This window comes from Pseudophryne corroboree, chromosome 8 (genome assembly GCF_028390025.1).
Source record: "Pseudophryne corroboree isolate aPseCor3 chromosome 8, aPseCor3.hap2, whole genome shotgun sequence".
NCBI lineage: Eukaryota > Metazoa > Chordata > Amphibia > Anura > Myobatrachidae > Pseudophryne > Pseudophryne corroboree.
The window spans coordinates 388,711,476-388,723,721 of record NC_086451.1 but is presented as its reverse complement, the minus strand read 5'-3'; the positions used below and the strand labels follow the sequence as shown (position 1 = coordinate 388,723,721).

Sequence of the window (12,246 nt, the reverse complement as noted above, 5' to 3'; positions counted from 1 at the left end):
TGGGATTTGTAGATTCACAACAGCTGGAGAGCCACAGGTTGGCCAGGCCTGAGTTAGAGGGATTGCAGAGGGGTAGTAGCCCTGAAAACCATTATTTACATTCCACCTTCCCCCACTCCTAGTTGCATTGTACAGAATACACACACCCAACAGTGACTGTCAAACATGTCTAAAACACCACACAACCATAAGCACCCATTGCCATTACCAATAGCTTTAGTTATGTGGCTCTACATCAGCTTGTGTTTTCTGTTACTGTGTTGTGCAATTAAACAGGATGATCTAAAACCGGTATATATACAGCAGAGAACACAATACAAACATCAGTCAAGCTGTTGGAAAATAAACCTATTTATTGTAAATTTACAAGAAAATTCACACTGGTTCTATTGATGGGTTATGTTTATGTGACCGCTGGACAGGAAACTGCCTGTCACAATTCCGACGCCGGGATCCCGGCATCTGAAAATCCGGATGGTCGGCATGCCAACCAACAGGGGCTATTCCCACTCGCTTCGTTCCGCTCGCCCCACCACCGGCCATCCGACAGCCGAGATCCCGCTGTTGGTATTGTGACCGCCAGTCACACATACCCAACGCCTATTGAACATCAAAACAGATTATAAAACAATACTTAAGGCGTTTTAGTGCTTAAGATCTGAAAGTCTCACTTCACAGATGTATGAAATTGGGATTTTGTGGGTTGTATTCATTTACTACAATAGTTTGGATAGCTAAGCTTTTGATTTATTTCTGTGACAACTGCAGCACGACTGGGAATATTGTTGCATGACCACCAGAGGGAGCTGTTACAAAGTTCAGTAGTCCCGGGACAAGGTGACGCTCTTTCCATCGTATTCCGTGCTGGTCAGACAGCGAAGGAAAAAGTGGCTGAGGTCTTGAACTGAGATCACATCACCACCGCATTGATCCACTTTGACAGTGTAATCTTTAGTCAGAGGTTTATCATCTGCCCAGAAGGAAATAAAATAAAAAAGTGACTTGTAAACAAGAATGGTTAAGATTTCCCCACTTTATTAGCTACTACCACTCTGTTCACCTGGCCAGGATCGTTGAGATGTCAAAGGTCCCGGCCACCAAACAATGGACTTTCATAGTGGGTAAACCGCAAAAATCCCTTCTCGTGTCCTACCTTAAATCCAACAGATCCTTCACCTCCGCCATCCAACATGAAACCCTACCATTTTGTTTTGGAATAAATGTAGACACGTTATATCATTTACACCAGGTTCCTCCCTGCCCTTACCTTTGCTGCATAACCCTGACTTTGCCCCAGACCTTAACTTCGACCTCCAAGTCCACTTTTTGGCGGGTATCTCACTTTTACCTCATTTAATTGATTCAGGTATTCGTCGATCATTCCGAGACCTTCAACAGACTTTTTGTCTTCTATCCCACTGATTCTGAGTCTACCTTCAGCTCAGACATTATATCACCTCTATACCTTCTTGCATCGTTGGGTGGGCCCTAATCTCATTTGAATCCCTTTGTCTGTCGGAAACTTTGCCCAGACACTTGGTTTCTCAACTATATCAACTCTACCTAGCTAACCTAGCCCCGGCTCTGCCTTCCTACATCTCAGCGTGGCATAGGTAGTTGGCTGAAGAGCTGACGGAAGACCAGTGGTCATGAATATTTTGTAACATCTTTGCTCCTTCCTCGTTCCATGCCGTGGAAATGCAGTACAAAATTCTATGTAGGTGAATTCCAAGTACTGCAGCCTCTGCTGGCGGTGTGGCCAAGTGCCAGGTACCCCTTTCCATATTTGGTGGCAGTGTCCGGTTCTGGTGACTTTTGGAAGATGGTTCGGAAACTATCCAAATTGATTACATGGCTTCCGCTCCCGGATACCCATGAGTTCTGGCTCCTTAGCCTCATGCACATGCTGCTCTCCAAATTTAAAAATAACTACTTTGGCATCTCTTGAATGCAGGGAAGGTGACTTTCCCATGTTTCTGGGGATCCCCTGTTATGTTCCTATCTCTCAGTGGTTCCAGAGGGTGGAGCAATACATGGCTATGGAGGACCTCACATCCTCTACCAAAACGGTCTTCCAAGGATTTCACTGCAACCTGGTATGACTGGCTGAGATTAAAGAGGCTCCTGAATATACTACTCATATTGCAACCTCTCCTACTCTAGCACCTTAATGGACGCAGTCGACACCTCACCCCTCCTCTTTCCCCCCTTTTGCTCTTTCCTACTGTTCTGCTTAATTCCTTACTTGTTAGTTTTCTTTTTATTATACAATTTTCTTTTTTCTTTTTTATGTTTTCTTAACCAAATAATTGGAATTCTCACAAAATTGTTTGTTGTCCCAATATATACAGTACAGCTTTGGACAGTGTACCCATGCCATTGTTTGGGAGGCAATTGTACATTATGTTTATATTTGATTCATGTATCTGTCTATTCCATTGTACACCCCCTTCCTTTTATTCTCAATAAAAAACAGATTGCACACACACAAAAAAAGGGAATGGTTCAGACTGGATATAAATATATCACTTTGCACGACAGACCTTAGAGGCAGTCAATATCCAAACAGTTACCTCCTATCAATGACATAAATATTGTCTACTGTCCTGTGTCTCCTATTGGTTGTTCTATGAGCAGCTTCTACATAAAGTTAGCAGTCACTGGGGAACATGTATCAAACCTTGGAGAGAGAAAGTATTAACCAATCTCTGACTGTTATTTTTTCAAACAAATCCTGTAAAATGCAAGTTACAAGCTGACTGGTTGGTACTTTATCTCACTCCAAGGCTTGATAAATCTCCCCCTCTAATGCCAACTGTTCTAACCCCTTCCTGCCCTGCACGCACTGGTCCAGCCTGCGCATTCTCATACACCAGGACAAATGTCATCATTGGCCATTTGTGAGCGGCGTACAATGCTTTTAGAAGAAAGATATTGGAGGCATCACAGTACGCAACCAATACCCAGCATATAATTACCATAAAATATTATACATCTGCAAAGTTACATAATATACCAGCGTGCGCCAGACCTGGATCTGGCATGTACAGCACAACGGTATGACATGCTGAGCTGTTATTGCCGCCTGAATAGCGCAAACTCAGCAGTCTGAAACCCAGTGGCGGGATTTTCCTATAGCATGGCTCTGGCTAAAGTAACTGTGCATCATATCATAATGCTGTAGATTGGTCACAGTAATGATGGGCTCTATCTTTAGAAGGGCAGGAAGACGCACAATACACCTGATCCGGTTACCAGGGATTTGACCAAAACCCATTGTACTCTGTATTAACATTTTTTGTTAAAGTTGCATCAATGCTTGGAAGCTACAAAGGGGGGACATATATCAAGTCTTGGAGAGAGAATTAACTTGGAGAAGTTGCCCATAGCAACTTATAAGCGTCTAACTCATTTTATAGACCGTGATAAAGTATAGCTAGAAACTGGTTGCTAAAGACTACTTCTACGCTTTATCACGATGTTACGATACATCTCACGTTATGCTTTTTAAAACTAAAGGTGGGTACACACTAGTAGATATATCTGCAGATCAATTGATCTGCAGATATATCTATGGACGGATCGGGCAGTGTGTTGAGCATACACACTGCCCGATCCGTCGGGGACTGACGTCATGAACTGGGCGGGCGTGTACACACGCCCGCCCAGTTCAGCTGTCAATCACAGCCGCCCGCCGCAGCATGTGTAAGGGCGGTCGGCCGACCGCCGTACACACACAGCGACGTGCCAATATATCGGTAGATATATTGGCCGTCGGCTGTGCTGCGGGGCCGACGCGATACGTCTGTGAACGACGGAGTTCACAGACGTATCGGCCGTACACACTAGCCGACGCACCCGCGATATATCGGCCGTTCAAGAGGACAGCCGATATATCGGCCAGTATGTGGCCTTAAGGGTGGGATGTACTGCACATTTCGATACATCCCACCACCTACTGGGTACATACTGGCGTTTATAATTATGTACCTAGACAATGGCAACAGGACTCCCGGTAAGAGATTTATTTATTATTTATTTATTTATTTATTTATTAACAGTTTCTTATATAGCGCGGCATATTCCGTTGCGCTTTACAATTAGAACAACAGTAATAGAACAAAACTGGGTAAAAACAGACAGACACAGAGGTAGGAAGGCCCTGCTCGCAAGCTTACAATCTATAGGGAAATAGACATTGATACACAAGAATAGATGCTACCTATTGCATAATGGGGGTCATTCCGAGTTGATCGTAGTTGTACTAAATTTCGTAGCTGTGCTAAATTTAGCACAGCTACGATCATTCACACTGACATGCGGGGGCACGCCCAGCACAGGGCTAGTCTGCCCCGCATGTCAGTGTCGCTCCCCCCCGCAGAAGTGCAAAGGCATCGCACAGCGGCGATGCCTTTGCACTTCAAGAGTAGCTCCCGGCCAGCGCAGCTTTAGCGTGCTGGCCGGGAGCTACTCGTCGCTCTCGGTCCCGCAACGGCTGCGTGTGACGTCATGCATTTTACGTAAGAAAGTATTTTATATTTAATACGGTAGAATACCGGTAACCAATGGAGGGATTGACAGATCGGATCTGCATTCAAAATGGATTGTAGTGGTGAGAGCCTATGTTTGGGAAGACCAGTCAGGAGGCTATTACAATAACCAATGCGGGAGATAATGAGAGCATGGATTACAGTTTTTGCTGTGTCTTCTTGTGTAACATATGGTCATATTTTGGATGTGTTTCTTAGATGTATGTAACATGATATTGAGACAGATTGAATGTGAGGAACAAAGGACAGTTCAGAGTCAAGAATGACACCTAGGCAGCGCACTTGTGGGGTAGGGATGATTGCTGAGTTATCAACAGTGATAGAAATATCAGGTTGGTAACTACTATTGGCCGGTGGAAATATAATTTATTCTGTTTTGGAAATATTAAATTTGAGGTGGCGAGATGTCATCCAAGATGAAATGGCAGAAAGGCATTCAGTGACACGACCCAATACAGATGGTGACAAATCAGGGGAGGATAGGTAGATTTGAGTATCATCTGCATACAGATGATGCTGAAATCCGAAAGAGTTGATTAGTTTGCCAAGAGATGTGGTATAGAGAAAAGCAGAGGACCTAATACTGAACGTAAGATGTCCTTTGCGATACAAGGATTTCCTGGTTTATGACCTGGGAGTTTTTCTGCTCATGCGCCTGATCAGAAGCGTCACTAGGGTTGGTGTCACTCGGTTTGGTAACGCATGGTGTCACCCCTCATGGACCTCCTCCCATATCACACCACACGGAATCCTGGCGGGTGTGGTGACGGGGCGTCGATGCACCATTTGAGCGGCATGGTCTGGATAACGCAGACCTTTCCGGACCATTTGTGGGGCGGGCCGCATGACAGCACACGCAGCTGCTGCGACCCAAAAGATGGCGGCTGCGAAGGCAGAGGGCTACCCTTAAAATGCGAGAGCATCTCTGTAAAGCAATGCGCTCGCATATCAGTGGAGGGGGGACCCGGCATGCGGGGCGGCCTTGCCCTGTATTGGGCGCCCCCCGCATGCTAGAGAAAGCAGTTGTAGTTTTGCTACTTTCAGCAAAACTACTACTGATGCTGAATTAGGCGCAAAATCCATTGATATGCCAACAGTCATGGATGCGTGCGAACACACACACCCGCTAGCAGCCCAAACATTGTTGCAAAAAACAGGATTTTGGTATTTACCGGTACATCCTTTTCTCATAGTCCGTAGAGGATGCTGGGGGTCCACATTAGTACCATGGGGTATAGACGGGTCCACCAGGAGCCATTGGCACTTTAAGAGTTTAAGAGTGTGGGCTGGCTCCTCCCTCTTTGCCCCTCCTACCAGACTCAGTCTAGAAACTGTGCCCGAGGAGACAACATACTTCGAGAGAAGGACTTAACACAGATAGTGGTGAGATTCATACCAGCTCACACATACAAGGCACGTCAAGACAACTAGCTTGAACAAGTCAGCAAACGGCTGAAACATTACTTACCCAGTAACTATGCAGTACGCAACTAAACGAAGTGGTACTGAACAAATAACATATGCAGGAAACAAAGCGCTGGGCGGGCGCCCAGCATCCTCTACGGACTACGAGAAAAGGATTTACCGGTAGATACCAAAATCCTATTTTCTCTAACGTCCTAGAGGATGCTGGGGTCCACATTAGTACCATGGGGATGTACCTAAGCTCCCAGAACGGGAGGGAGAGCGCGGAGGCTCCTGCAGAACTGATTGACCGAACTTCAGATCATCAGAGGCCCAAGTATCGAACTTGTAAAACTTTGCAAACGTATTCGACCCCGACCAAGTTGCCGCTCGGCAAAGCTGCATTCCCGATACACCCCGGGCAGCCACCCAGGAAGAACCCACCATACGAGTAGAGTGGGCCTTAACAGATTTTGGACACAGCAGTCCTGCCGTAGAATAGGCATGCTGGATAGTGAACCTAATCCAGCGAGAAATAGACTGCTTAGAAACAGGACACCAAATTTTTTTTGGGATCGTACAGGACAAACAAAGAGTCCGATTTCCTGTGATGAGAAGTTCTCTTCATATAAACCTTCAGAGCCCTCACAACATCCAAGTACTTTGAAGTAATCGAGGGGTCAGTAGCCACTGGCACCACAATAGGTTGGTTGATATGAAATGCTGACACAACCTTCGGAAGGAACTGCTGACGAGTCCGGAGCTCAGCTCTATCCTCATGGAAGATCAAGTAAGGGCTTTTGCATGACAAAGCCCCCAGCTCAGAGACACGCCTAGCAGAAGCTAAGGCCAACAAAGTGACCACCTTCCATGTAAGAAATTTGAGCTCCACCTCCTGTAGAGTCTCAAACCAATCCGACTGGAGAAACTGCAACACCACGTTAAGGTCCCAAGGCGCCGTAGGCGGTACGAAGGGAGGTTGGATATGCAGAACTCCCTTCAAAAAGGACTGAACCTCCGGGAGGGCAGCCAAATGTTTCTGAAAGAAAATGGACAGGGCTGAAAGCTGGACCTTCACAGATCCCAATCTCAGCCCCATATCCACTCCTGCCTGCAGGAAGAGGATGAAACGTCCCAGTTGAAATTCCACTGCAGGAAACTTCTTGGACTCACACCAAGAGACATATTTCTTCCAAATACGATGGTAATGCTACCCCTTTCCTAGCCTGTATGAGGGTAGGAATCACTTCTTTCGGTATACCCTTCCGAGCAAGAATCAGGCGCTCAACTTCCATGCCGTCAAATGCAGCCGCAGTAAGTCTTGATAGGCGAATGGACCCTGTTGCAGCAGGTCCTCCCGCAGAGGTAGAGGCCTCGGCTCTTCTTACAGTAGATCTAGAAGGTCCGCGTACCAAGCCCGCCTTGGCCAGTCTAGGGCAATGGGGATCGCTTGAACCCTTGTTCTCTTTATGAGCTTTAAGATTCTTGGGATGAGTGGGAGTGGTGGAAACACGTACACTGACTGGAACACCCACGGAGATACCAGGGCGTCCATCGCCACTGCCTGACGGTCCCTCGACCTGGAACAATAACGCCGAAGCTTCTTGTTGAGACGAGAGGCCATCATGTCTATTTGGGGTAGACCCCAAAGATCTGTTACCTCCTTGAACACCTCCGGATGGAGGCCCCACTCTCCCGGATGGAGATCGTGTCTGCTGAGGAAGTCTGCTTCCCAGTTGTCTACTCCCGGAATGAAGATGGCTGACAGCGCCAACGCGTGCTTTTCCGTCCGGAGGAGTATTCTTCTGACCTCTGACATCGCCGCCCTGCTCTTCGTTCCGCCCTGTCGGTTTATGTAAGTCACTGTTGTTACGTTGTGCGACTGTACTTGAATGGCCCTGTTTCTCAGAAGAGGGGCCGCCTGAAGAAGACCGTTGTAGACGGCTCTTAGTTCCAGAATGTTGATGGGCAGGCCGGCTTCTAGGCTTGACCACCTTCTCTGGAAGGTCACCCCTTGAGTGACTGCTGCCCAGCCCCGGAGGCTCGCATCTGTCATTAGCAGGACCCAGTCCTGAATCCCGAACCTACGGCCCTCCAGCAGGTGAGGCAATTAGAGCCACCATAGGAGTGAAATCCTTGCTCTTGGCGACAGACGAATTCTCTGATGCTTGTGGAGGTGAGATCCCGACCCCTTGTCCAGTAGATCCAGTTGGAAGGTCCGAGTATGGAACCTCCCGTACTGGAGAGCCTCGTAAGAGGCCACCATCTTTCCCAATAGGCGAATGCATTGATGGACCGACACCCGGGGTGGCTTCAAGACATCCCGGACCATAGATTGGATCACCAACGCCTTGTCCCTCGGAAGGAAGACCCGCAGTACTTCCGTATCCAGGATCATTCCCAGAAAAGACAATCTCCGGGTTGGTTCCAAGTGTGACTTTGGAAAGTTCAGAATCCACCCGTGACTCTGAAGCAGCCGTGTTGTGAGAGCAATGGACTGCAGTAGCCGTTCCCTGGATGACGCCTTTATCAGGAGATCGTCCAGATAAGGAATGATGTTCACCCCCAGCCTGCGGAGCAGCACCATCATTTCCGCCATTACCTTGGTAAACACCCTCGGCGCTGTCGAGAGGCCGAACGGCAGGGCCTGGAACAGAAAATGACAGTCCTGCAATGCAAAGAGGAGATAAGCCTGATGCGGCAACCAGATCGGAACGTGAAGGTACGCATCCTTGATATCCAAGGATACCAGGAATTCCCCCTCTTCCAGACCTGATATTACCGCCCTGAGAGACTTCATCTTGAACTTGAATTCCTTTACAAAGGAGTTCAATGATTTCAGGTTCAGGATGGGCCTGACCGAACCATCCGGTTTTGGTACCACGAAAAGGTTCGAATAGTAACCTTTCGCCTGCATGTGCGGTGGTACCGGCACAATGACTTGTGCCTCTACCAGCCGTTGAACAGCCTCCAGTAGCACTGTGCTGTCCTCCAACAGAGTTGGCAAGCCCGATTTGAAAAAACGATGAGGAGGGAGACTTTGAAATTCCAGCCTGTATCCCTGAGAGATAATATCCAACACCCAGGGATCCAGGCCGGAGGAGACCCAGACATGACTGAACTGTCTGAGCATCGCCCCCACAGGCCCCACCTCCGGGCCGTCCCATCCACCGTCATGCAGAGGACTTAGGGGTACCCGAAGCAGGCTTTTGTTCCTGGGAACCTGCAGCGGCAGGCTTCTTAGACTTAACCTTACCTCTCCTGAAGAAGGAACCGGAAGACTTGGCATTTCTGGTCTTGTTGGGCCGAAAGGACTGCTGCGAAGCTGAGGAGAAGGACCTCTTCGGAGCAGGAGCTGCTGAGGGAAGATACGGAGACTTACCCGCAGTAGCGGTAGATATCCACGCGTCTAGGGCTTCCCCAAAGGGAGCTTGACCTGTATAGGGCAGCGACTCCACACTTTTTCTGGATTCCGCGTCGGCCGACCACTGGCGGAGCCACAGTCCCCGACGAGCTGAGACAGACATGGAAGAAATTCCCGCAGCCATGGAACCCAGGTCCTTCATGGATTCCACCATGAAACCTGCAGAATCATGAATGTTACGTAAATATAATGCAACATCATCCCTATCCATCGTATCCAAATTCTCCATCAAGGCAGCCGACCATTTCACTATAGCCTTAGCAATCCACGCACTGGCAATAGTGGGACGTAATATGGCCCCTGAAGCAGTGTACACTGATTTCAGAGTATTATCAATTTTCCTATCTGCCGGCTCCTTTAAGGCCGTAGATCCCGGTACCGGCAAAACCACCTTCTTTGAGAGTCTAGATACAGAAGCGTCAACGATTGGCGGTTTTTCCCATTTTTTCCTGTCCTCCTCAGGGAAAGGAAAAGCTACCAGAACCCTTTTAGGGATCTGAAACTTCTTCACCCAGGCCTTCTCAAATATAGCATTCAGCTCTTTTGACGCAGGGAAGGTGAGCAAAGCATTCTTGTTTTCAGTGAAGAAAGCCTCCTCAACCTGCTCAGGTGTGGTATCATTAACATTTAACACATCCCTGTTCGCCTCTATTAACAGCTGCACCCCCCTTGCAAGAGATGCGGACCCCCGCAACACATCCCCGTCACCATCTGTAGTGTCAGAATCGGTATCCGTGTCGTCTTGTGTTACCTGCACAAGCGCACGTTTGTGAGGATATGTAGCGGGGAGACCAGAGGTACCCAACAAGGGCCACACAGCCAGAGAGGACTGTAATACCTGGGTTGCCGACTCATTACTGGTAACCCTGTCAGCAATCTGGGACATCCAAGTCCTGATAGAGGAAAACCACTCTGGTTCCCTTGCTGGAACCTGTGCTAAACCAGTGCTAACTTGATTGCATGGAATGGGATCATCCTGGGAGGATAAATCCTCAGCAGCATAAGACACAGTATCCCTAGACATTGCTGCTAGTGACCACCAACACACACACACACACACACACACACACACACACACACACACACACACACACACACACAGGAGCAGGGCCGGTGCAAGGTTTCTGGGCACCCTAGGCAAAATGTATCCTATCACCCCATCCCGTCACCTGTGCCCCGGTTTCTCTGTGCTGTTCTCCCCCCACCCCATCAGCTGTATCCTAGCTCCTCTGTACCACTTCCCCATTCCCGTCACCTGTGTCCCGGATCCCCTGTCCCGCTTGTCCCAATCCCATCACCTGTATGCCAGCTCTCTGTACCACCTCCCCCCATCCTGTCACCTGTGTCGAGGCTACTGTGCCGCTTTCTCCCATTCTGTCATCTGTATCCCGACTCCTCTGTGCCACTTCTCCCCATCCCATCATCCATTTCCAAGCTCTTTTGTATCGCTTTCTCACATTCCGCCACCTGTGTACTGGCTCATCTGTGCTGCTTTCCCTATACCATCACCCGTTTCCTGTCTTCTTTGTGCCGTTTTCTCCCATCCTGTCACTTGTGTTCCGGCTCCTCTGTGCGCTTCCCCCCAACCTGTCACCTGCAACTCTGCTCCTCTGTGCCACTCCCCTCCACCCTATCACCCGTATTCAGGCTTCTCTGTGCCACCTCCTTCTATTATGTCACTGTGTCCCGAATCCTATTTGCAGCTTCTCCCATTCCGTCATCTGTATCCTGGCTCCTCTGTGTCACTTCCCCCCATCCCATCACCCGTTTCCCAGCTGTTCTGTATTGCTTTCTCGCTTTCTTCCATTCCGTCATCTGTATCCCGGCTCCTCTGTGCTGCTTCCCCTATCCCATCACCTGTTTCTGTCTTCTTTGTGCCATTTTCTCCCATCCTATCACCTGTGTTCCGGCTCCTCTGTGACGCTTCCCCACAACCCTATCACCCGTATCCCAGCTTCTCTGTGCCACCTCCTCCAATTTTGTCACCTGTGTCCCGGGTCCTATTTGCAGCTTCCCCCCATTCCGTCATCTGTATCCTGGCTCCTCTGTGCCACTTCCCACCATCCCGTCACCTATATCCCGGCTCTTCTGTGCCGCTTACCACCCATCCCATCACCTATATCCTGCCTCCTCTGTGCTGCTCCTGGGCCTTGTTACTGAGGGGTCTATTCATTAAGAAAATTAAAACTGAATTGTTACTTATCACTATACATCGCATCGCTGCGATGTATAGCTATAATAAGTGGCAATTTATATACACTCACCCTTCGATGAAGCCCTGCGGAATCCAGGGGTCCAGCGGTGACGTCTTCTCTAGGCAGTTCCCTCTCCGATGTGCGGAGTCAGCCAGCGGGTCCCTCTGCGCATGCGCCGCCTGTTGACCTCCTGGCAGGCCGAGGTGGCTGCTGGGAGGTCGGGGGCGGAGCCAGCGCCGGGTGTGGACAGAGAGCATGAAAGCATTGAGCTTCCCTGCTGTCTCGGCACTGCAGTTCAGGTTACGCCATCCTGAGATGGAGAACCTGAACCCCATGGAGAAGCGGAAAGCAGAGCTTTCAGCTCCTTCATGAATCGCACTCACCATACAAAACTATGGTGAGGCGATTCAGTCACAGAGCGGGGGTGTCGCTGGAGAAGTCAGGGACTTCTCCACAGTAACCCGCTCTGTGAATTACACTAGACAGAGAAAAGCAGGGCTTTTCTCTGCTACATGAATAGACCCTTTACAGCACTATCTACATGTTAAACATCAATACATCCCCTTAAAGAATTCCCACAAAACATTAGCACAGCCTCCCCCCCCACACACACACATAACTTTAAGTCACCCACAAATAACTACAATATACCAAAATAAAACATGAATTCACG

The 12,246-nt window shown here is 48.8% G+C and overlaps 1 protein-coding gene across 3 annotated transcripts in view; it reads right to left on the bottom strand.

Annotated features, from left to right (window-relative positions):
- Positions 1-333: 333 nt before the first annotated feature.
- The window catches only part of LOC134949226 (flavin reductase (NADPH)-like), a 69,499-nt gene continuing 57,586 nt past the window's right edge, over positions 334-12,246 (bottom strand). For all 3 annotated transcript variants that reach the window (XM_063937693.1, XM_063937692.1, XM_063937694.1), the window contains one exon: positions 334-970. In XM_063937693.1, the coding sequence (XP_063793763.1) occupies positions 819-970 (152 nt within the window). In that variant the 3' untranslated portion in view covers positions 334-818. The remainder of the gene's footprint in view (positions 971-12,246) is intronic.